This window comes from Rhopalosiphum maidis, chromosome 1 (assembly GCF_003676215.2).
Source record: "Rhopalosiphum maidis isolate BTI-1 chromosome 1, ASM367621v3, whole genome shotgun sequence".
Lineage (NCBI taxonomy): Eukaryota > Metazoa > Arthropoda > Insecta > Hemiptera > Aphididae > Rhopalosiphum > Rhopalosiphum maidis.
Window position 1 is genome coordinate 89,985,636 of NC_040877.1, and position 27,880 is coordinate 90,013,515.

General features: G+C 32.2%; 2 protein-coding genes across 5 annotated transcripts in view; one reads left to right on the forward strand and one right to left on the reverse strand.

Annotated features, from left to right (window-relative positions):
* The window catches only part of LOC113552163, a 148,439-nt gene that overhangs the window by 67,899 nt on the left and 52,660 nt on the right, over nucleotides 1-27,880 (forward strand). Inside the window, exon 2 of one of the 3 annotated variants that reach the window (XM_026954893.2) lies at nucleotides 9,503-9,606. The exons of the other annotated variants lie outside the window; for them this stretch is intronic. Within the exon in view, the coding sequence (XP_026810694.1) occupies nucleotides 9,549-9,606 (58 nt within the window). The 5' untranslated portion in view covers nucleotides 9,503-9,548. The remainder of the gene's footprint in view (nucleotides 1-9,502; nucleotides 9,607-27,880) is intronic. 3 annotated transcript variants of the gene reach the window in all.
* Nucleotides 1,062-15,513, reverse strand: LOC113552162. Of its 2 annotated transcripts, XM_026954892.1 has the most exons (4): nucleotides 15,415-15,513; nucleotides 3,886-4,240; nucleotides 3,690-3,831; nucleotides 1,062-2,461 (listed from the first exon to the last, which is right to left on the reverse strand). In XM_026954892.1, exons 2-4 carry the CDS (start codon nucleotides 4,158-4,160, stop codon nucleotides 2,057-2,059), a joined length of 822 nt encoding a protein of 273 aa, XP_026810693.1. In that variant the 5' UTR covers nucleotides 4,161-4,240; nucleotides 15,415-15,513; the 3' UTR covers nucleotides 1,062-2,056. The 2 variants fall into 2 exon arrangements, with proteins under 2 accessions (XP_026810693.1, XP_026810692.1); XM_026954891.1 differs by having other exon boundaries at nucleotides 3,690-4,240.

A 27,880-nucleotide genomic window follows, 5' to 3' on the forward strand; every position in this document is an offset into this window, starting at 1 on the left:
TTTAACCGTAGTAGTAAATTATATAAGGCATTATTATTATAATTGTAAAAATTAAAATTAAAATAGTAGGAATTTAAATTCTTAATGTTAGATTTATATTTTGTTAGTATTGAAGTATTAATGAATTCAATATTTATAGTAATAAAGCTATACCACAGCTTGTAGGAATTAAGCAAGTGCATGTCACAAATACATCATACAATGACGTTATTCCAAGCATAGTATGCAGATAAACAGAAATTATCAGAGTTACCAGAAATTAAATGCCAATAAAGCTAATTATTTAGAAACCTTTAATTGTATAATGATTTCGCGCTAGCAACTAAGGTTAAATTGTTTATTTATCTGTAGATAATGAAGTTGATTGCTTAGTAAAATTAGCATAATATGTATCTTATAGTAATAAAATCTTTATAATTAATAAACATTTTAATCGTAAAACAAAATACTATAATAAATTGACTATACGATGTATACATCTGTTTTAGATCCAATTTCCCGTTCCTAAAGTTCAGACTAAATGACAGTATAAACATATTATTATTATTATGTTATTGTACGGTTAAATGGTACATAGTATCGGGTAACAAAAGTATAATATGGCTCTGTCACAATAAACTGTCAAATAAAAATATTGATTTCAAAACCTTATTACAATTGTAAAATATTTTAATCCATCACCTTGAAAGGATTTCTAATCTTGAATATTTACGGTATAAACGTCAATATATCTTATTTCTTTTCGTATTCATTTTGTATCGTTTTCTTTAAAACCGATCTGAATTTGTAAAAGTTACCATTTGTGTAGTGTTTTCATTCAATAATAAGGTATATGTTATTTTTGAAATAAACAAAATATAAGAAGTGTTCTGGATTTAAGAAAAAGCATTGCAAGACCATCAAGCAGGTCCTCAGTAGGTTTTAAATCTTAAATATTTTTAGTATTTGTGCAGAAAAGAACAAGTGGAAAGGATAGAAAATATTTTGCTTCAAAGGAAAATTAAAAAATGCGCTAAATGAACATTTTATAAATACACAATATTGTACAAATAACGAGGACGAAAAATAATATTGTATTTTATTATATCCAATATATCATATTTGAAAACGAAATTTATCCACGAAAAACTATGAGACAGACATAATATTTATTTATATTATACACAATGCTACAGTATTTAATAAAACGAGTGCCGGATCTACGGGGGAGAGGATTCCTTGTCTCGGACAGGGCCAACTACCTCAACGCGTGTAATTTAAAAAATGAAAGAAAACCATAATGTACCAAACGAAAAACTATAAGGCGTATACAAAATATTAACCGTTCATGATTTAATAGTTACAATCCGGTTGTATATTAATGTTGTACCTGCTATGCATCAAGTTTAAAATAATATTATTTTATACAAGAGAACAAGATATTATGAAAAAAAAAAAATTAAAAATGAACGAAGAATCAATTATGATGATGCTACAAACGATTTCGCTGCAAAGAAGAAGGCTAACGAAATAAGTTTTTAAAATATTTCTGTACGCGCATTATTATTTTTTATTTATATTAAATACCGTAAAAACTTTTAAATTCCGTTTGTGTTCATATTTTTAATTACAAGACATTCCGTTTGCGTGAACAATAAAGTATCTACGTTGAGTTATTTAAAAAAAACCGAAATTTTGGGTAATAAAAAACCCATGGATGCCCATAAAATGAGAAAATAATTTTTTTTATACGTCCGGTCAATAACGTCCTAGATCCGGCATTGGATGTATACTCTTGTCGGTGTCTGAATATTTACGTTTTTTACAATAATATTATAAGTGCAAGACAAATCACACTTAACAGGTAATCTTAAATATAATATATTATCATCGTATCGAAATGTATCGGTTCGATCGCGGGTTGGACGAGTTGCCGACGATTTCTGTTCTTCGGTTTCGTACAACACGTAATGCGCATAATGTAATGATTGTAAAATATTATAATATTATTATGGTCGTCCGCGTCGATTGGTTTGTCGGACGACCGGCGAAACGTGGAAGCGGCTGCAGGCAACGACTAAGCGGTGGTAGCTGCTGCCGGCGTGGTCTGGTCCACCGACGAAGCGGCGGCCGCAGCGGTGGACGAACCAGTCATCAGAGAGACTATGTTATCGGTGGAGGCCGCCGCCGGGGTGGCCGGTGGCGTGGGCGCGGGCGTGGCGGTGCGGTTGGTGGACGTGGCCGTACCGTAGTACTGGGTGGCCTGGTTCAAAGCGGTCTGTATGATGGCCGGTACGCACGGGTTGGTGTCCCAGAACGCCGTGCTGCAGCCCAACACGTCGAAACACGTATACCGGATGGGCGTGTTGGCCGGGGCGCAGCACGACAGAATGGCCCACACGCACCGGGACGGTTCCTTGCCCTTTTCCGTGCCGCCGGTAACGATGCTCACTTCTTCGACGTCGTCGTCCGGATTCGGTCCCTGCGGGCACATGACATAATCGTATAAGGTAAAAGGTTCATACCACCGTACGCGATACACGCGATTCAAACGATTGGAACACTGTGAATAGGTTAGGTTGACTATACCTACGACTGTAGGTCGTACTTATTGGTAATCGATCAAAATATTGATGAATAAGAGTATAGACATTGCGAGGGCTGTATTTAGGATAAACAGTTTGAATAAATCGTTTTTTTTTTTTTTTTAATCAAATTAAATAATTACTTTAATAAATTATATACAAATCAAATAGAAGCGTGTAGATAAAAATATATGAAATATTATACAAAACCGGTTACGGTGGTGAAATGTAGTCCTGTAATGGTGATTTGCGATAAGATTGCATTGTATTGGATAACGTTGGTAACGCAGTTGAATGAAATAGTCGCAACATTTCTATGCAACATAGCAGCAGAAGGTAGGAATAATATTATTGTTTATTTTATAACCACCCATTAGTTATATTTGATTAAATTTTCCTTTTCGGTGTTTCTTTAATAAACGCTGCTTGACGCGATGTCCTTGGATATTTTGACTTAGAATCGTAAAAATTTGGTTTAAAAAATCAAATGGTGTACACAAAGTTGACTCATTTGACCGTGCTAAGATTTAAAATACTTATTGTCGTATCGTATTATCTTTTAAACTAATTTTTGCAAATCATGTCGCACTTATATATTTCTATAATGATAAATAATTTTACTGTAATATTATTTTCGTTTCTGTGAGCTAAACATTATTTTAAGAAAAAAGCTAATATTATTGCGATGAGATTATTATTTACTAGTGGTGAACTTGTTTCTATTATAGTATGATACTATTGTCTATTCACAAGTCAATATCTCAACGTACGCTCACATCACGAATAGGTATTTACAATTTTTACTCACATTCCAAGCATATTTATTTCATTAGATATACTTGGATACTATATTATATTTAAATACAGGTAGGTACTCCTAGCAGTTTATAGATTGTATTATAAATATATTAAATATTATTATTTTTTTTAAAAAATATTTTTGCTATTCTCATACTATTCGTTTTGATCGCTTATTATTTTTAAGCTAAATCACCGAGAAAAAAAATAATTGGAAAATAAAGTTAATACAGTTTCTATTTTGGTGGACATTATAATAACTCTGGTCTTCAGAAACGTCTCTAGGTGCATAGGTTTTAAGGGTGTACGAATGTGGCCACTGCTTACGTCGTCGTCGACGTCGTCGTCGTCGTCTCCGCCACTGCCGCCGTCCGCCGGCATCGTCCCGTTGGCCGTGCAATTCGATCTGGTCTTGACGACGATCACTAGCACGTCGTTGGGCCGCTTGCCACCCCTCGGCGGCACGAACCTGGTAGGGACATAATAATAAGGAATCATCCACGACAGATGTTGCAACTCGTACCTAGGGCGCGGCGCCTGGTATCCCGTGGCCGCCAGCGGGCTGAACGGCGCCGGTCGCTGGGCCAGCTGGCCGGTGACGGACTGGAAGTCGGTGGGGCTGAGCAGCACGAACGGGGACTGCTGCTGCAGCGGCTGTTCGACGCCGTTCTGGAACAGCCTGGCGAAACCGGTGCGCAGCTCGTTGCTGAACGACGTGCTCGTCAGCCCGACGTTGGAGTGCGCGCCCCGCATGGACAGCAAGACGCACGCAAAGGCCATGAACCACATCATCCGCATTGTGGTACCGCAGTTACAGCGATGACGACGGAGGTGATGCGCGTTCTCCAACTGTACGTAACTCGGACTCTTGGACGGTTCTACGACGAAACACCAACAGAAAACGTGAAAAAATCATGATTAATAAGTTTACGATCTACGACGGTTTTCGTGTATGTACAGGTATTGCGAGTAGTGTGGCCTGATGAACCGAACGAAATATCGTTTAGGACGACCCGAAAAAAAACAAATAAAAACAAACATGTGAACGACCCTTAGTCCAATAACATGGCGGTCGGTGGCTATGTTAAGCAGTCGAAACATATTATTCATCGGGAAACGTTCACACACTAAAAACCGCGAGTAAGTATAATATACTATATATATATATATAGCTAAGCAGTGTGGCGAACAAATAATTATTTTCTAGCGTATAGAATATGTCCTGCGGCGAGCGAAGGCGCACTAACCGCCACTAGTGTTTAACGCGGACTCCAATAAAAGTTCAATTATCGTGTACGTATCTTTTATAAAACGATTTTGTATTATGTTATTACGGTAATTTTGATAAATAACGATTAAAATGCTTGTAATAAAATAATCGATTCGCGATTGCCGTATTATTGTCAACGACTATTTTACTCGTCATAATTACTTTAAACAGCACGTGTTTGTGGCGGCACATTTTAAACCGCGTCAAAACATATACACCGCGTTAAAAATCGCACATAAAGCCAAGAAAAATGTTTGTCACCATCAGATATCACACAGCGTTTTTGATAAATAGTCGATTGTGAATCGATTAAAAACTTGTAGATTTAACTAAGATTTTATATTTCTAAAGTTTATCACGTGTGGCTTTTTAACATTTCACCTTTCCGTGAACAAAAAAACGAACGAATCTGTCGTTCGAGCTTTCAAAAACACCCGACATTTTTTCGCGCAGCAGGTACATTACACACGTTCGCATCGTTTTTAGCTGACTGTGTTGTATCTCAATAGAATATCAACAAGTGTTCGAGCTTAAGTGTTTTCTAATATTGGTCGTGTAATTTTGGGCACGGTCGCGAGAAGAACGAAGCGAAATATTAATCGATAAACGTTGTATTTGTAAACTGACGATCGAAGGCGATGGGTCGGTGGAATCGTAGGGTTTAAAACCATTAGGTGGTTTACTGTTCACGTTTTTCCTTCAAATGTCACTGCGTCAAAAATAAGATTATTCCAGAAATCGCTCAGAATTTCACGTTTTCTATATGCTTTAATTTGTTTGCCCGTGTGACGTTAGAAAATAAAAGCTGACTGCGCCTATTCGTTGTTATTCCCGTGACAGACGACGACATGATAAGTGTCGTCAAATTACACGTCGGGGGAAAAAAAAATAATAGTCGTCCGAAACAAATCCCCGGATCACCACCATCACCGTCACTAGTGTCTTGTTGGCCGTTCTTAAAGGGTCGAGAAACTGTCGAAAGGTTTAACCCTTTAATCTTCGAGAATATTGTTTGTCGACTGTCCGGACCCGACAAGTATTGTACACACACACATACATGCAAAACGGTAAGACGTCTTCGTTAGGGCCGAACAAAAGCGTCGCGCGTTCACACGACAAGTGACGATAATATGGCACCACTTTTGTCGCGTGTACAACGACAATAATATAATAACGATCTCACTACGTCTCGTTGTCGTCGTCGTCGTCGTCCCACTCGTGAGTCTTTTGTGCGCGCAGCTCTGTACCGGACGCTTAATCTCCCGCAATATCGCGCTAAGGCCCTTCGTTATCCTTTGCGATACGCCACGTATATCACACCTGCAGAACAAACAATGTGGGTCGACTTAAAACCGATCGATCCGGTCGTCGCCGCGGTTAGTCGGAGCTTATCCGACGCGCACCCGTCTCCGTGACACCAGAACGCGATAAAACCTATGATAATATCACGTGATGCGTGTCAGTAGTTGGAAACGGGCAGCGGACCATAACTACAGCTCCAATCACACGTCACGCGGGCATTACGCGCGTTAGCCGTGATGTATACTTCAGGATTCCAAAGTGCGCCAAATCGATGCTAATGGCGCGCCGGGGAATTCGTAAAAAACGTATTTATTTTTTTTTTACACACTCGCGGGAAAACACCTCGTGATTTTTTTCCCGTCACCGATCATTCCTGCAAGTGTCGAATTACGGTGGCGGTGGTGACAAATTGACTGTATAAACGCTCCCCCAGTGTGTGGCGCGCGGATCGAACCGCGTCAACTGTCGTCCGCAATTACGGTGCAGTGATGTGTCGCTCGCGCGCTATATTGAGCGTAAAATCGGATTCAAAAGCCGTTGTGCCCACACACATATGCCCGGCCGTCCGTCGTTAATCATCCCGAACGGCCTGCCGCGATAAATGCCATCGATTGCACCGCGCCGTGAACCCGGTTTACCGGTAAACGCGACGTCCACGTCATTAGAAGCGACTTCTCGATCTGTCGACGCGCTATACATAGTCTAATTATTGCTAACGACATATTTCCGTTATCGAACGTACGACATTTGCGATCCATAGTCCGTCTCACTACCACATATATTATCCGTACATCTACCCGAATATATTATCGTAATATCCGTATATCGTACAATAATATTGTCGTCCCTGAACCCCTTGACTTCCGGTTATATGTGAATATTATTAAATTTTATTCTTTTACATAAACATTGTGAAATATAAAAACAAAATCAGCAAGACAGAAGAAAAAAATGTAAATTTATATTTTTTACAATGAGTTCATTGGTATTTTTTATATTTAAACTATAACGAGGAAGTGACCCAGTCCTATCACATTATAACTTACATGTACTACTACAAAAATATTATTGTTGTTTTTAGTTTTTTTTCCGAAATTTATGAATGGTGATTAGTGGTATTTGTATTTTATATTTTACGATTTGTTGTAAAGTGAAATTTTTTTCTGGGTGAATTTCGAACCTGATGACTATACCTTCAAATCATTCACTACACACTTCCTTGTTCGTTCACTTTCCAATTAATAGCCTCATTTTGTTCATTTTTTTAAACTTGTGTGAGTTTATTAAATTTATCATTGGTGTAATAGTATTGATGTTGAAGTATTTTCCATTTTATTTAGCATATAACGAACGTCTGTTTAATTTTGCCGTTAAATCACACATTAACAAACAATATGAGCATTATATATCATTATAAAACCTCTGAACATTTGATAAGTATTCGTTTTTGATTAGCCGTGATTAGCGTATGACATTAGTTTTTTCTTTATTATACGTCGGTAGTATCATAAAAATACAAAACTGATAATAATCTACTTACATAGGTAATTTATGCTTTGTTTTTAATGTTGGTAATATATTTCTAAATACTGTTGTTGATGTAATATTACAAGTCTTATTCAATGTAATAACAATATTGAAATTTATTATCATTTTGGGAGGTTCAATAGTAGATAGGTATACTTTGTAATTTTTAACAATGAAAAATAAAATAATAACTGGATTTCGAGCTCACATTATTGTATTATAATATATCGTTCGATATCTTAAACGCCTAATATGGGCTTAAATCGGTATCTCTATTATTATAGTTTGGGCAAAATAAACTTAAGCTGGCAACGAGCCATCAAGGTCGTATGACTGGAAACGGGGACGGACGCGATATTCGTCGTCAACCGCGATACGCGTCAGCGGCAGTTATAAGGAGGGTTGGAACGGCGGCGAATAGACTTAAAATCCACCGAGAAATCCATATGACATTAAAGTCTCGGGAACGATCTAGTACATACTACAACAACAATATAGAGTTAAAATACACACATACACACACACACGTGTATATTATAACTAATGTCTAATGGATCTTGTGATTTTTGGCCCGAGAAAATGGGTGCGCAGTATAGTAATGCATCCCCGAGGCCGCCGGTACAGAAGCGCCAATACATGTAGTACTGCACTGTACGGTCTATGCGTCTATATACCGTTGTATAATTTGTCTAAAAGCTTTTTCGCCAAATTGAATCATGTGGAAGACGCGAGGAAAATCACGAAATACGTACGTACTTGCACCTACTTGTATTCTTCGCATATAACATCATCTCTCCGGTCACCGACTCGACAGTCAACGTATTACACATATTATGCGTATTTTATAACGTGTCATTTCATAGTAGTAACTAGTATTAGTATTGTATAGTAGTAGCAGTAGAAGTAGGCAGTAATAGTATCAAAGAATTTTATGTCCCATTCGAATGTCCCGAGAATACAAAAAAAGTCGCTATTTAAGAGGACGCCAAAACCACACATGTCTAACCTTACCTGTCGTCTCCGTCTTACAAACGTACAGTATATTGAATATTACAGTTCAGCCAAACGAATGATATATTGTTAATTTTAATATTACAGTGAATTAACTAATTATCAAATTTAAGTGTAAAAACATTGTCTATTGAGTTTTGTTAACACTTTAATATTCAACTTAACCTAGAAGCGTTTAAAAATAATAGTGATTTATGTAGTTATAACTAAGTAACTATACAATAAAAAGATTTATAAATAAAAACTTGCGATATTAGATTAATTCACGCTAAAATCAACTTAACAATAAAAAAATGGTGTGCTGAACTAAAATTGTCCATGAACGACGTTTGTTAGACAGAGATAATAACACATGTGGCATCCTGCAGACATTTGATATAGTTCTCATTGATCGATAGTTTTAAATAAGTCTCTAGATGTTGATGGTGTGTATTTTGAAATCGTGATCGATTTAAATGCTCGACTATCGGAAAAATTGACTGCCGTGAAAAAATTAATTTTTAGAACTAATATACACAGTGTTTTGTATGGAAGTTTCCAATATAACAGTTTTAATAAAAATATTGATTTTCCTGTACACGGTATTATTAGGTAGATTTAAAAAGAAATAAAATGATGACCCTTCGCTGGGACATATCGTAATGTACGTGGTATATATATATATATATATTGAAATATAGTGTTACGTACGCTCACACATTCGTAATCGCACACTTCTATTATTCATACATTTCGCGTACCATCATGTCAAACGTATAGCAGCGTGACTGGATGCTTTTTTTATTTTCCACCCCGGCAAACACGTTTTAGAATATTGTACGCATCGTAGTGACAATTACTATGAATTGCAACCAATCGGTGGCACCAACTCTGTGACAAACGTGCTCGGCCAATATAGTATTATAGCCATAATATATTATTATTGTGTACTATAACTGTGTAAAATAATAATAAACACCAAATGATTTTCTTCTCCAGATCAACCATTTTTTTTTTTTTTAATGTATTTGTGTTTGTTTGTTTACCAAAGTTCTTCCATACACTGTACGGAGTTGAAGGGATCGCCAAAATAAATAATGGAATCCTCGGCAATACTTCAGTTGCATTACCTACTTTTCAGAATTAGAAGACTAGGTACGTTTGTTACTACTCATCTTTATTTTTTCTTTTCATCTCTCTATACTTCTTTGGATAACACGCGATGTCTTTTACTTGTTATATTACTTATATATTATTATATTGTTATTTATATATTATATTGCTATATATGACACACTCACTCACTCACAACGCGATATGCCAATTGGTGACTAAATTTTTATATTTTTGCTTGAGCCGGATCTTATTGCTATCGTTTATTAATTACTATCATTATTTATTTGTTTATTTAATCCTTAAAAATTTGGTTTTCTAAAAAAAAAAAAAATGTTTGTGGCATGATGATTGGCACGATTGACAAATATTTAAACTTAACCTAAAGTATGTCGAAGGTCGAAAACTTAATGTAATTGAAAGCAGACGCGACAAAAACATTTCGCGGTAGTCCAAAACCATCCCAACAACTTAATTTGTTTTACAAAATGGTAATGATTACCCGTACATCGTTTGCCGTACTTAAGATAATTTATCATGGCAATAACTTTGTTTCTAACACATTCTCGCTGATAATCGTCATACTCACGAGGGATACGGCGAATTTCGTTTATACAAAACTCTTCCGTCATCGAAACCTGATGAAATCGTCACAAACTCATATTAAGTTATGAAAAACGCAGAAGTTTTAAATATATATTTTATTAAATGACTAATCGTTATATTAGATTATGTCAATGGATGAATATGAAATACCTAACTATTGACAAATTTCCATAAGGAATTTCATGGAAAATCTGCCGCAGCTGTTTGCCATAACGTAAAAAGTATGTTGTTCTATTTTAATATAATAAACTGTTATTATTATTATTATAATATTATTGTTGTTGTAAATATTATATGACAAAATGTTATTAAAAAATAAATGAAATACCGAAATACTTTTAATAATTTAGTTAAGTAATTTTCACCTATATGATAAATTCAAACTAGGTGAAGTATATATGTAAGAATTCGATTTACAACATTGTTTTCGAAACAATTGCATGAATATCATACAAAATACATATTTTCTAGCATTTGAAACTATAGGTTTAATTATTACTTGTTATTACTACATTTTATAAGAGGAATGAATGTTTTCGGAACGGCTTATACTTTTTTCGTGTATGCCAATTAATTTGTTATTTTTTTTTTCTTTTTAATGGCTTGCGTAAAATAAAAATACGCTTGGATGCATTGCAACGGATTCGTAATTATTTGCATGTATTGCACTGCTCAAAAATAAAAGAAGAATTAGTAATAACCGTATGCGGGCCATTACCGCGGACGCGGTACCTACAACAGCGGTGTGGGAATATCTTCGAGTGTTCGCGCGCCTAAAAACCGTGACCGATATTTTTTGTCACGATCGAATAATTAATATTTTACCCGACGATTCTATAACAAAATAATTGCCAACGGTTGTTTTGTCCAGACTCAACGTCGTGGCGATCAAAACAATAACATTTTCCTGCTCATCCGTTGGTCTCTCGTGGTCCGTTCGCGAAAGATCGAGATCACGGTCGCGGGCAATTCACATGGCGCGTGTATTGTGGGCACGCACCGTGACGGAGCAGTCGTCCTTGCCGGTGTGTTTGACAGGCAAACCGTGGAGAGATGCCTGTGACTTGCAAGACCCGTGCGTACGTGTCCATGGCCGGGTTGTCAGGGGGGAGGGAGGAGGGTAGGAGAATGTGCACGTACAGGGAGGAGAGACGAATTCAATTAACCTAATATTAATTATTAAGCAACAGCAACAATATGGTCTCACTGCAGTGGCACACGAACCATTTACCAATCGTTAAAATAGACTAGGTTAAGTGCAGACACATCTCGACGTTTCCCCATACAGATTATTATACATTAATTTTCTGAAATGTGTATTATCATTGCGGTATTTAGCGGGTGGTACTCGAAAAACTATTTTCCTATAGTTACCTATAAGACATTACACACACACACACACACACACACACATGCATGCATGCACTGTGGCGCATTGATTATAATATATAAAATTAAATTTTACGAAAAACAGTAATAAACGCAACGAAAAAGATGTATAACGCACATGCTTATTAAATTTGAAAAATAGAAAATCACGAATTATATTATGAATGATTCAAGATTGACTTTCAACTTTTAATCTATGTGTGATTGATCAGCAGGCGGATCTATTAATAATAAATCGCGATCGAGGAAACTTTCGACAAGGAAAATAGTTTATCGAGCGCCGTCCATTATGTGTACGTCCTTAATAGTATCCTCCTCAGAACGTTTAAACGTATACATAATAACATAATATATCCTAACCTATGTATATACCAAATACGTAATGTGTATCTCTAGGGAACACCTTCGCCGACCGATGTATTGACTAGTAAAACTGCAGGTTTCGGTGGTTGGCTGTTTTTCTGAATCCCTAGGGATGGCACAGGTGTTTGTGCAACATAAGTAATAATAAAAAAAAAAGTTCTGTTACCGGAGCTAAAATCACACTGTATAGAAACATTGAAACGTTGAGTTCTTCGTTTTTAAAATTAAAAAAATATTGTTTTGAAAAACACAAATACCTTTTCCGATAAGAAATAATATTTTTTTTTGATCAAACTATCGTCTTATTGTATATATACGGTATTTGGAGAGCGAGTACAACATAGTTTCGATATACAAATCGCTTATCGTACAAAAATTAAGTTCATCACGTGCGTTTAGATGTAAAAATAAATTTAATTCCGATGACAATATTTTAGTGGTCAGTAATGACATTACGATATAAGACCGGAAGCTGTGAGTGAGTATTTATAATATATTCGTATTTGTCATATTATATTATGATGTTGGAATAAACGGTTGTCGGCAAAGAAATAGATCAGCCGATAACGAGAAGTTCGTTATTGCAGTCTGCACAAATAAAAAAACCAAACGGAGTTATGAGAAGTTTTTATCCGCAATCGTGAGAGGAGGAAACGGTATATAGTGGGCAGTGTGCAATCCGACGGTAGTTAATTTACAATGGGAAGTGGAAATTGACAAAAGTAAGTGCGTTGTAATGGTATACGTCTTAAAAATTAAATAATAGCAAAACGGTTGTAAAAAAAAAAGATTTCTCCACACGTACTGATGGAAAAAAACAAACCATTTCAACTATCCGACGGATCTTCTCCAGTCGCCGTTGTCTCCGGTTTGAGATATCAATCAGATTTCAACAGCCGGTATAGTCATGTACGGGTCGGCGTGGTGGCAGACACTGGCGTCCGGTTATCCCCGTAACGACCGGGAGGCCAATTACCGGACATAAAAAATATTCGCAGTTCCGAATCCGGTTAAATTATTTATCGCCCGGCTGCGGCGAAGGGTCAGGGGTGTCGGGTGCAGAAGAGACGAGCACGCACGTCGAATAAATTCGCGTCCAATGGGCCACGAGCGGGCACGTTATATTATTATTATTATTACGGGGGTCTTCTCGGGGACTCGAAAAATATAAAACAAAAATATACACTGGTATAATTTACGATCGGCGGGGCAGAGGGTCTGGAAATTTCTCACGCCACTGTAAAATATTAACCCATATAGTCTTCTCTCTCTCTCTCTCTCTCTCTCTCTGCAGACCACGTGAATTATGAAAACGCCCAGCGTTATGAAACAATACGTTATATATTACGTTCGGCTGCTGTGAACCGACGGGAGGTATAAAATTTGTTAAATCGCACGCACATTTTTATTCGTAATAATAACGATAATAATATAATATAAATCCGCTATATAGTGGCTATCGGGACAGCCGTATTATACAATGTTTAATTATGCTGAAGCAGTCCGATATACGATTAAATCACACTTGGGTACTTGAATTTATTTTATACGCCCGTAGAAATGAAAATTATATTAATTATATTAATACACACACGACGATACACGTGTTTGATTTGATTCAGGATCGAGAATTCTATTACAGTGGATTTTGTGATATACGAGTGTATGGAAATTAAATTAAAAGAATTAATCGAATAAATTCATTAATTAAATTTGGTTTTTTTTTTAAATATTTCTGTCACGGATTCTATTAAACACTTAATAAATAAAAATAGCGTTTTAATTAATCGATGAGTGGTTACAGCTTAGGTAATAATAAGATGTAATGAATACTCGAGGTAAAATAATAAAATTGATAGTTCAGTTACAATCTGAATTCATGCGAACTACTAGGTATTGAACAGGTGAGGTTCAAATAAAAAAGCTTTCAGAACTTTTTTCGTTTTATTTTAGCCAAGAAAATATCTTACTTTTATTTAGAACAAAACTATCGATGACTAAATTAAGTATTTACAAATTTTTTGTAGAAATCATTATTTTTGTCCTTATAACATATTAATATTTTATTTTTAAATTCCTTCTACCCTTTTGATGCGCAAAAAATAGCATTGCATTAAACTTATAAACACAGATTAAATTGTAAGAGGTTTTGAACTATGACGTGTCAAGATTTTTTTTCATCAATCATTTAGAAAAAAACCACTTTAAAAATAATGTAAAAAGTACTAGTCGCTAAATAATATATTACTGCAGGCTTGAGAAAATTACATGTCTATGATGTAGGAATTAAATAACTCAATTAACAATTAATTAATTGAACCGGGTCTGTAAAATATTAACACCACACCTAATGGATTTTACTACTTTTTGATATTCATGGTTAATCTTTAACACATTATTTATTTTATTAGATATTATGTGCTTACAGTTTGGTATTGCTATCTTTTCCGAAAGAATCGATAATTTTCATGAATTTGAATTTAAAAATATAATATTAATGTTTACAAGCAATTACAATAATTATATTTTGGATTTAGTTTCACGAAAAAATATTTATAATTTAATTTCACTGTCACAGTTCTTGAGTTTACCTTCAATTACTTCTTGTGTAACGAATTACACACCTATTTATTATTCGTTTTATGTTACTATAAATTATTCTATACATTACTTACTTTTATAATTAACAGAAAAAAATATTTTTTTGTTTACTTTCAATTTAATTAGATATTATAAATTAAACTGTTTACACAATAAAGAAAAAAATGTATAAAAATAATAATTTCGTTCACAAATGAAAATACTGTAATTATTAAAGAAAAATATTTTAATAAAAATAAAATATAATATTTATTTTTGAAAATTTAATTTATTTGTTTGATTGATCTAAAACTCTTATTTTAATACAACTATTAACCTTGCCTAACTTTTTTAATTCAAAAACTTTTATAAACAATTTTCATGTATTGTACAGAAAATTATGTTCTGAATTAATAACAAAATAAAAAATAAAACATGTAATGCTTAATACTTGAATAAATTATAAATCAAAATATAAATTTTCCAACAGTATCGGAATACTTTCCTAGAACTATTTTATTTGGTTTGTTGTAATATTACATAATCAAAACAATTCTAAAATTGGTTTTATATTCTATATTATGATGTTATTTAAAATTTATCATAACTTATTTTGCGTTCATACTGGAAAGTCAAAACATTAAACCACTTTTCAATCTATTTTACAATTTGATATCACAACAGCTGAGAAAATTGAAATGTCAATCTGGAAATCAATAGAAATTTAAGTCTGCAGGAACTACGTATGCTACTAAGTATAATAACTATGAACACATTTATTTTATCCACCTACCATAACACATACTCATAATTTAGCAACGAAAACACACTAAAGCTATGCTAACAACAATGATATAACGATAAAATAATGAGACAATAATTTTAATAAAAATATAATTGAATTTTACTTACGATTATATCAACGGAATTCACAGGCAATATACAGACACTTTAAGCACACAAAACGTACTGACCAATGGTTGAAAAACGCGACACGTTCTGGGTTCCCAGGTACTGCCGATTGCCCTTGAATGTCTGCAGTGGACCATGCACCGTGGTGAATCGGGTCTTCGAGTTTCCGGGGGTCATTAATGATAATAATAATAATATGTCCTCAATGAGAAAACAAAAATTAATCATGCCGCGAAAAAGTTCCGATCACGGTAGGGTGACAAATTCCGGCTGTATATAATAACGGGATTATCGTCGGATATGTCGCATGACAAATCACGGGGTTATTATTATTATTATTGTAGATCTGTGCACCTTTTTTTTCATCATTATTATCTATTAACCCGGAAAATTTTTAATAAAATTAGCCGGTACGCATAATGTCGTTCAAGATTAAAAACGTTTTTTGCAAGAAGGTCTGCGTTAGTGCGGTAGCTTGTAAGTTTTCACCGACAACAATAATAATATTGTTTAGATACTTTTTATAATTACACGAGATCTAATGGTAATGACTAATAACAACTAATAATAATTCTATGCGCCCTGAGGGTTCGTTGCGTCACCTGCAGAATACGACTTGTAGATCACGTAGAAAAACTCTTGTACACGACTTTTAAAATAAAATAATAATTCATTGTAAATAATAAATGATCACTGCGATTATTTACTTGAGAAATATTTCAGATAACAATAAAAACGTCAGAATGATACTATGGTATACTATTATAGAATACGGAAAGCACTCACCCACCAACCCTCATACACACATACACACACACACATGACACATACACATTTAAATATATTATTATACTAGTGAATAGTTAACATATATTTGCTTATACTATGTATTATTGCATTACGTAGAGTTCGTTAAGCGCATTTAAATATTTACGAACTGTTAAGCCATGTATATGTATGCCAGTGGTGATTCTGCGACGAGTCCCAATAAAAGTACATCGTTACAATGGCATACTTTGTGTCTTCGTACCTGTTTGGTTTAGATAAAGCCAAGAACAGTGTGCTAAATAAAAGATTAGCCTGCAAATGTGTTTTTAGTCTTTTTTAGAGGGATGTATATTAAACGCTCTAAAGGCACGTTGCTTTAAGATGCCACGAATTCGCCGGATTACGTAAAAACATACAATATACATATGGATATATATGAATACAAATATAATATTATTATATTAATTTCGTTTTTATTAATTTTTTTAACCAAATGATAATATATTTTAAAATAAAACTTTACGCGTTTTAGATCAACATTTTATCTATACTTACAACTGTTTATCAATAGAGGTTAGATAACACGGAGGAAAAAAAAGAATGAATAAATAAAAGACGAAAAAAGTCTCCAACTAAATTTTAGGTAGGTAAATTTTTCTTTTTTTAACATAACAAGAACAACTTATTTATATATTTTGAAAACAATAACAGACTAAATCGATATCTGTTTGTATCAACGAAGGGAGGAATATCTTTTGTCAAACGCACGCGCAAAGTCCGACATTTATTGTAATAAAAAATGCCGTATACAGCGGATTTTACGAGTTTTACTGCATGTATTACATTTATTTAAAAAAAAATCGTGTTTCTCCGCATAAACCAGACAAATTCGCACTTGTATCGATTATTGATCACGGGAAAATACCTGCAGGTATTATGACATATTATTGCTATATTATCCTGACGTATATGCGTATTATCGTGTGACATGAACGACGTCGCCAGAGACGTACGCAGAAAAAAGTTTTGGTGGGTGTTTTTGAAAATCAGTTATTGAAAAGTAGAACTTTTTTTTAATAAATATACAAAAAAAAATTTATGAAAATTAGGTATACTTAAAATGCTTTTTTAAAATACAGACATTGATATAACAAAATTAACATTAAAACTGAATAAGTAAATAACCATACAAAAACCCAAGTATTTCGGTGGGGGGGTATTTGAACATCCAAAACACCTCCCTGTGTACGTGTCTGGACGTCGCCGATTTTCGTAGACCTGTATTTTTTTTTTTATCGTACCGAAAACGGCGCGCGATCGTTTTGCCGTTTTAATAGCGCACCGCATTGAACTCATCGCTATTAATTCGACGTACACTCCCATCTGACAGCGGGTACGAAAGTTTAGAGACGTCATGCATACACAGCGATATTATAATATTATTATTATTATTATTATTATTGCACGTACCGCCGCCGTACGCCGTTGCGGTATTGATAAAACCTTCCGTGTTATATCACGACAAAAGTGGTTAACAATAAACTTTTATCGTACACACACCTCCGCCCCCGCGTAATATATTATTTTTTTTGTTTTTTAATAAACGTTGAAAATATAAAGTTCCATGTTTACATTCTGAAGGGCTAATATAACATTGTTACATAATATATAAAATATGTACGGTGGTGCGGCGGCGACGGGATAATCCATTGTGTACGCGGTCAAGACTGCGCATAATACACGATGATACCCTTACACGAGCTCGGCCACGCGATAAACGAGTCGTAAAACCTTTTGTGCGGCGCTTCGTCCGCCGTTGCTATTTTGGATTTATCAAAAATATTACACGCGCGCGCGCGCGTATTAAAACGATATTCGCACAGCCGCGATGGCACATCGTCGTCGCCGCTTAGATTCGCACTCGAATTATTTATTCGCACGAGTTCGTAAATATTTTTCGTCTACGTCTGGTCGTGTGTGCGTGTTTTTCGTTTTATATATTATACATACCAACCGTTTATTTATTTCGTTTTTGTCGCCATTTTCGGGACACGGATACGTCCCCGAGTTACTGCCAAAAGCCGGTGTGTGTGGTTCTCGTATATTATGTTCTTGTCACTTATTTTAAAAACAACAACGAATTTCACACTTATACTCTATGGCGATAATCGTATTTATCAAAGACAAATATTTATACCCACAAGTGTGTGTTTAAAATTAAAACGAAAAAAGTTATTGTCGCTGACGACTTACGATATTATTTCAAATTGAGTTGATGAGAAATATTGTTGGTATTACTATTTACTACCTAGTTTGGTACCACTCAACAATAATAACTCAAACATCGATTTGTGTATCGCTGTCCCTTTGCTCGGGCGACAATCGTCTTCATAATCGTTTGTTTTAATTATTATTTTTATTATTATTTGTCTAACAATGAAAACATAACATTAAATTTAATTCAACTCGACTTATACTTCAACTATATAACGTTTTATATACACTATAAATTAATGGTATTACAGCAGGCTATAGCTATAAACTCTTAGTTTTTATAAAAACTAAACACATAAGAAGTAGCCGGTAGTTACAGAAACATAATATTACATTACCGCAATAATAGAATTATACATAATATTTAGTAGCTAAATTTTCATATTATGCAAATATTTTTATTTTTATATTTAATATATATTTATAAAACTATATAAAAATAATAGTGATATTATTGATAGTATTTTTAGTCATATTTTAAATGATCATGTTCAATTTAAAACAGATTACTGACTGGAACTCATACACATCACTACATCAGCAAGTTTAAAATATATTTTAATAATATGCAAATGTATTAGTATATTTTAATGTAACTTATTTATAGAGTATAATATACAAGTAAAGAAACATAATTAAATTATTTACTAAATGTTTATAATCACTCTTCCACAACCACCGTGTATTTGGATATTACTATATAGTAAATAAATAAAAGTTGATAAACAACATACTTATTCAATTGAAATAACATTTTTTTTTTTATTATTATTTTATAAATCTGCGTTGTAATATTTACATTAAAAAGCTGTTTGGTGTTTTTGTATTTCATTCATCACAATTTTAATAGATATAAATTGCGTATTTAAATCTAATTTACGTCTAATTGTCTACCTTATTTTTTGGTATAATAATAGAAATCATTACATTTTTACTTTAACAATTAGGTATTTGAACATACAAGTTAATTTAAAAACTTAATTACATATTTTACGTTTTTATACGCATTATTTTAAAAAGAAATAATAAAAAATCTGCATACATGTATCGTTTATTTGTTGTTATTGTCTGCTTAACATGTAAAACAAATACTTCACTTTTCATTAGAAATAAATATTATCTATTATTACACCATTGTTCTTGATTACGCGAATATATTTTATTCAGTATGCACATTCATAAAAATATTTTTTTTAATCGCATTATGACTAATGTACACTATTCTGATTTACTACATTCAGAAATGATATTTTTTTCCTTTTTTACTTTTTTTTTTATCCCACTGTGTACTTAAAGAGTCTAGTAATTATGTATTTTTGGCATGAGAAGTCAATGTCGACTAATTTCTGGCTGTTCTTGGCAGGATGTAGTAAATGGTGCAGGGGTATTCAGTTTTATAATGATCCTTATATCGTGAGCTTCACTTTCACGGTACGTAAACTTTGTAAATCGTACTTTTAATAGGTTTACTATTGATATTAAAATACATAGTTTTTCAAGGATGCAACGATTACGTATAATGGTATATAATGTACACTATGTAGACGAATTGGAGAGTGTATCAGTTGAAATATTTTATGTGAAAATAAATTATTTAAATAAATCTTTTACCTACTTGACCCGTTTGGCAAATAAAACTTTTAGAATAGTTTTGAAGTATCATAAATAATATATTAGTAAATAGATAATTCAGTGTCTATAACAGTATTATAATATAGCATATTATATATTATAAGTTTATTCTGAATATTATCAACTCAATTTGAGCAAGTACATTAGAATAAATTACAATAACTTAAGCAATAGTATTGTTTTAGTTTTATAAAAATTAAATATTTTATATTTTATCTATATTTGTACTTATAGTAAAATAAAAACTTGTATAAATATAAAATATATTTTCCAAAAATATTCCGTTTATTGAATATATACAATAGTATAATTTTTTTTTTAGTAGAGAATTAAAAAAAAGTATTAAAACTTTATGATTAAAGCAACAAAAAAAAGATGCTTGATGTAATTTTGAAAGACCAATCGATATTTTATCGGCATATAAAATTAATAAGTGTTATTTGGCTATTATTAGTCAATAATATTATGTGCGGAATAAATAAAGTGTGGATTCATATTAATATCCAGTTGAACCAAGCAAGGCCGATACGTATTTTTGGTGATGCAAGAAAATTCACTTACATTTATTATAATTTATAACAACTGATGGAGGCGAAGGAGTTATATCATTGTGCAATCTTGATTACCGTTAGAAATTTCATCGAAGGTGGTGTTTTAATATACTGTGAGTGCGGAGAACCGATTTAGAGATATGATTTTGGTTTCTCCTTTCCTATTTTAACTGAAGATAGATGAAGAAAAACACATTTTTTTAGTTCCGATTATTGTTTTCCGACAACGGTAATTTATCATTAGTTTTTTTTTATACTCAAAACAATTATTCATCGATTTAGAAGTTATTAGATTAACAATGTTTAAACCTATAGTTCAAGAAGATAAGAAGACTAAATTAATATTCATTTAGAAGTTTAGATAACCACGAAAATACTATAGGAAATAATACGGTTTCATTGAGATTGACTAAATCGAACAGAATTAATCATATTTTTTAGTAAAATGATAAAATTGTATAATATTATACTGTGTATGGGTATTAATGTTAATTTGAGAGTACTATCTGTAGTAAAACAAATGTTATATAATTTGATTAAGGATAAAAAAAACATAATATTAAGTACATATATAGCCAAAAATGTTTAATTATTACATAAAATATATAATATTGTTTAGTTATATCATATTTACTGTAATTACTATGAAAAAAAAAAATAAACGGAGAAGTAGCTCTGGTGTAGAATATTTCGATTGCATGGACCCCATCCTTGGGTAGGTTACTAACTTACTGTAATGGATGTGTTAAATTTGAATTCAACAATGCTAATGAAAAAAAGTTCTGAGTGGAGTTAGTGTGTCAGCCTTTATAATATCTATGAATATTTTGTACTTTATTTATATTTTATATTTATATTAGTAATTTATTTTTCCATTAGTAATAGGATATCATGAACTAAATTTTTTTTAAAAACATCACACAAATAATAAATAAAAATAATAAATACAATAATATTGTGTTATAATATTATATCATATATTATATAGATCAATGTTATATTAACTTATAATTAAATGTGTACTTTGGAATAATATGAATAGGTTAATGGTATAAATAATTTAAAATTAATTTAAATATTTTGATAAAATTAATTGTTAGTTATTATTGAAAAGGGGTTAATTAGATTCAATTTTCTACCTAAAATTGTCATCAATATTGATAATTAAAATATTTTATATATTTTTCCAAAAAAAAAAAAAAAAATGAACATTAATGTATATCAACGCGTAAAACCAATACTATCATCGTTCCGCATAGAATCTTTACCTGAATTTTCATTCCAAACCAATTAAAATCAATATTTTTGATTAGTTATTTTATATTTTAAATTAATTATTGGAATGAATTACGTCAAAATAAATAGCCAATACCACTAAAAACATTTGCCATTTTTAGAGGATGAATGTTGTTATGTTCCGAGTCTAATTAAATATTCATTGCGTTGATTCCATTTTGAGCTTAAAATGTTTTTTTGGTTAATCCTTGATTGATTCGTATAAAAATTAATTCTTAAAATGTAAATATATTTATTTTTTTATCGTAATCCTGTAGCTTGTAATTGAAAAATTAAATAAATAAATAAACATAGAGTAGTGCTACACACCACCATAAGATATATAGGACATAGATGTTTACCAAATATATTGTTAACCGATTGCCTTTAACAAGCATTTTGAATATTTTTGGTATTTTTATAAAAAACGTTCGATCAAGTCGTAACATTTATACTTAACATTCAAAGTAGAGCACAGCGATAACATCCATAAAGTTGATATATTTATAAAAAAAAAAAAGGAACAAAACGAATAGTGTTCTTATATTTTATCATGCTTTTTATACCGTTTGTTTAGGATAAACATATATCATAAAACGCCCAGCGGTCCAAAAGTATATGTGTGGTGAATTGTTTTTACGAATATATCGTCATAGTAGCATGTATAGTACAATAAAACATCCAATATTATTCTTATACAGTTAAAATACCAAGCGCCGTTCTTTTTTCATAAGTTTTTATATTTTAAGGTATTTAACTTTGTTTTATTTATTTACAATTTTTACAATTCTAATTATTGTTTTCAATAAATTAAATTGATGGTTAATAATTATTAATAGGCGCTATGATAACACATTAACGGGGGGGGGGGGTAACCCACCCTTTAGTAATTATTTAGTATTTAATGATAGTATAGGTACTTGGTCCAAAATAGCTTAAAAAGGAGCTTGTATATAACTAAATAAGTATTTTATGATTTAAGTTAGCGTGTTAGGAGAAAACGTGATAACCGACTTTTGTAATTTAATAGTTTTCTTATTGTACTTATGTGTGCCACCTAGGTGTGGTGTCACGCGTCAGTTAAGTGTTACTCCTGAGTAACGCGTACTTTGTAATAATAGAAGACGTTATAATGATGGGTAATGTTCTCACATTCTTTGAGTTATACAGTGAAACTGTAATTTATTTACTTGTTTTCGTTAACTTTTATTTTCCATTCGTTTTAACTAAGAGCATAGAAATCTAAGTTCGTTTGCATATATAGTGCAACTGTTTTGAAAATCAGAATATCTAGTGAAAAAGACATTTTCGTCATAAAAATCTCTTACAGTAGTGTTTAAAGACACGGTCTGATCAGTAACGTATATATTATGGAGCATGGGAGTAATCACCGCTATTCATCGTGGAAGCTTTAATTCGGTAATTGGGGACAGAGCAGTGCCTGACACTCATATGGAGAAATTGAGTTCCTCTAGAATCTAGATACGATTTTATTAAAATAGAGTATGATAATAGATGTCAAAATTTTATATTTAAAAACAGATAAGAATTAATGGCTTGGTGAAATTCTTGCGTTTAATCCGGGCGAATATCCATTTAATGTTTGTAATTATATTATCAGCCGAAAATAATAATTATAAATTACATAAAAACTTCGTTATTTTATGAATTATCGAATTAGTTGTACGACAAGTTTAAATACATTTATTAAGGCATAGAATAACCATAGTGGATAAGTATAAATAGGCGTATTATAGCTATTTATAAAAGATAAGTATGTATCAAAGTAGAATATTAATAGTAATGCATACACTACCTAGTGAATTAAATAATTTCCAAAATATTTAAATATGAAATAATAATTATAAGCTTTTAAAGCAAATGGGTAATGAAAAATTGATTATTGATAAGCGTGAATCATAATATCGTCTGCTTTGAGTTAAAGTAATGTCTACAAAAATTTTAAAAATATATACACAACTCGTAAAACTATAGTAACTTTTTTTCATCACTATTTCAACTCAATAACAGTTGAGATACATTGTTATTTCAAAAATATATAACTTAATCAGACATGTGAAACCGAATGGTTTTATAACTGGATTACGTCAGGCCGAGTCTCATCTCATCTAAAATTTATAAAATGTGCACAGCAGTTGTACTGAGATATTTCAAATGTGCAAGTTTACAGGAATAAAAGTTTATTTGTGACTGTCGAGTGTTACCGATAAGACGGTCACCGGTATCGGCATCGCCAAATAGTTTCGATCGTTGAAAACGGCGGTGGTTATATTAACTATATGCGTCATCCCGGGGTCACGAAACTATTATATTTCAACTGAATGATATGACAATACGATCACACGGGAAACATAACACTACCATTATTGATTGTGTCGAGTAAAATATACTTTACGCGTGTACGGGCATTTCAGCTATATAAGTAATATCCTGGTGGATAACCGAATTCGATATTTGATTGCATGATGGGCTATGCGCGAAAAACAACAGTTATCGAAAATCCCAACTAGATTAATATTCATTAGAGACAACGGCATGACATCGATCGCTCTCCATCAGTGCGCATTATGGTTTGGAACCCCAGGTCAGAAGAGGGGGAGGTTATCGGCTTTTGCGAATTTCGTAAATTTTTGGTGGCGTCAACGATGGCGATCGAACAGACGAGGGACGTAACGACGTCAATACTAATGAGTCATTCGGACATTATTTATACACCTCTCACGGACGACAGTGCAGGCATGAATGTTGTTGATAGATTTATGTGCAGTAGGTACACTGTAAATAATAATTATTATTACTCACTTATCTACAATACACCGTGCGTTAATATTCCGAATATTCCTATTATCTGTGTAGGTAGGCAATCGGTGGTTCCATACGAATGGTTTTACAAAAGGGGAGGTGGAGTAAAACTATTTAAATTTTTAAAATTTAATTGTGTTTTATGCTTCTCGCTATAATTTTTAATTCACTTTAATTTGGAAAATCGTTGTATGCAACTCTATAATTATTAATAAATATGACTAAATAAGTGCCATCAATAACTGATTAAACTAAAGAAATACTTGTATGTATATGATATTTTCTAAATTCAACGATCGAATATAATAGACGAATGTCACAAAAACAATAAAAATTGAAAATGGTTTTTTTTTTCAAAAATTATATATATTATTGTAAAAATGTTCAAAGTAAATCAAAGTTATACGTTTTAATGTCACATACGATGGTTTAGAGATCGTCATTCATAAATATGAGTATCGAGTAGCGAGTGTCCACTTTACTAAACAAAGGGCGTATAATATCAATAATTTCTCATACGAAACAACAAACAATAAAAATGTGGAAGTGTTGTAGCTGGTCAAAAGTTTTATTATTTTCGTTAAAACTAAGAATAATGTGGACAATGTTTTTCGTAATACGCGACAAATCCGATTTCATATTACCTAAGAATTTAAATCTAGATAATGGTGTCACATGTACCTACTTTGTATTTTCGTTGTCATTGGTATTTGGTTGACAGTTGGATACAATACAATTTAAGAAGGTTATAACTTCCAAGTAAAGACCGAATTTTTGTGTATCAAATACATAGAAAACGTGTGATTAAAGTTCTAAAATCAGCAAAAATATGCAAAATTAAGTTTTTTTGTATTAGCATAGCAATAATTAAAGAACAACAACTGTTTCAATTTATTAGGCATTTAAAACCATATTTTAATTACTATTTATTTCATTTAATAATATTTTTGAATACAGTTGTAACTTACATCAATATACACTATTATGTACATTTCTTAGTTTGGTGTGTAGACTTTCCTATATAATAGATACTAGTCTACCAGACCCGCGTTTAATATGGTTCACATGTTCATTATCCTTATTACATTTACATCGTATCACTTAAATTAAATTCTAGACCTAACTACATATTAAATTGAGTAAGTGATATAAACTATAAATTAAAATACCATTAATACCAAAATACCTGTATTAATGAGAAATTTGCATTTTTATGAAATACAATTTAAAATTAACGTACCATTTTGTGAAAAATTAAAACTTTGCAATTATTAATTAATTAAATTCTTTTGATTCTTGATAACTTGTTTCTATAGGAATTAAAAGTTACAATTACGTGAAAAATCGGTATTTAGTTAATAATAATAATAATAATAAAAATATAATATGATATAACTGGTAACTCTCAGAATGTTCTTCAACTACTCGCATAACCTAATAAAGTAATAACTTTCAACTATCTACAAATAATAGGCAGTATAGAAGTCTCGTTTACTGTCAAATGGTTCGTAAATATTGTGTAACTACACCATCATCCTATATTTATTCTCCGCAGCCCTAGGCCTCCTAGGTGTACTTTTTATGTCTAATGAACCCGAGTGAAGCTTACGAAATAAAATATTCAAATAAATTATTTTGATTGTAAATAGTTGGTATGTGTGATATTATTGACGTGCCCGGTTGAAATAAAAACAACAGTCTCGTACTATTGTAAACAATAAATATTTTGAGTTGGATAACTGTGGTATTTACGTAAAGCTCAACAATAAACTATAATAATAATGCTCGTAGTGTTTTAAGTGCATAATGAAACAATGAAACACGAATATGGGTTACGTATATATACAATTATACACACCGATAGAGACTATTGACTTCGATTTTCGGACATATTAATGTAGTGTAAAATATTTAAGTTAGCATTCCTCAGGATGATATTAATAACTATTATATACATACGATTATTAAATGTGTATACCTGTATACATAACATACTACACCTATAGGCGAGTTCGATTAAATCTTACACGCACAGCATAAACCCCGGTTACAGTTTGCGAACCGAAAATTCCTCCGATGTTCCCTGATACATGTACCGACCAAAACACACGCAGGTTGAATCGTTGTTATTTGATATCGAAACGGTTCATGTGCGGCCATTATAATATAATGGTAACGATATAATTGCAATCGGTGAAACAGTGTACCTACATAAACACACTGCGCCGTACAGCCGTGTCCCGTTTATATAGTCGTAACTATTATACGTCTATTTATTATAATATTGTTATGCGTAGGTACGTGCATATTTTGTTGACTAAAGATAAGCCGTACAGTGTGCGCGTAGCGTGTGTATAATACATGTGTATACCGTATACGCGTATTAATGTATTACATACGGACAGAGGCTGACAAAAAATACCACCGCGGTAGATTTATACGTTCTGAAAATTTAAAAACATTATATTATGCGCCCGACCTAATAGGAGGCTCTTCTGCAGAGGCCAGTGAATTACGCACGGGCGTATATATTTATTGCAATAGTTTTTTTTTATTTTTAGTTTATTTATTCCACGTGTTTATTTTTTCCCGACGGTTAATGGTTCGACGTTTTTCGTTCGAGGCTTTATTTATATTTTAATCCATTTTATCTTCCGTCGATTTGTAATGGAGTGCACTGCGCAATAACTTATATATAATATATATAGTAATATCGGTTCACAGTCTACACAGGTGTACACTGTAAATTGAACACATAATAATAACGAATATATCCCTATCAAAATTTTAAATTAAATCGTATACATCTTTAATATTAAACAATCTATATCTTCAGTTTTTTCGACTCTATCTAAGCAAATTTAAAATGAAGACAGACAATTTAATAATCTATTCTTAATAATTAATTACACTATAATACATGTACCTAATACTATATTTTGTTACGTAACTTACTTTTAAGAAATTTTAAACATATATATATATATTATACGGTATTTACTCAATTTATATCTAATATAAGTTAAATGTGCAGTAGGTAAATCATAGTTTTGTTTAAATACTTTTAACTTTTAGATTTATCGTATTACCCAATATTTTTACATAAAACAATTTTAACACAATTTGAGAAGACTAATAATTCA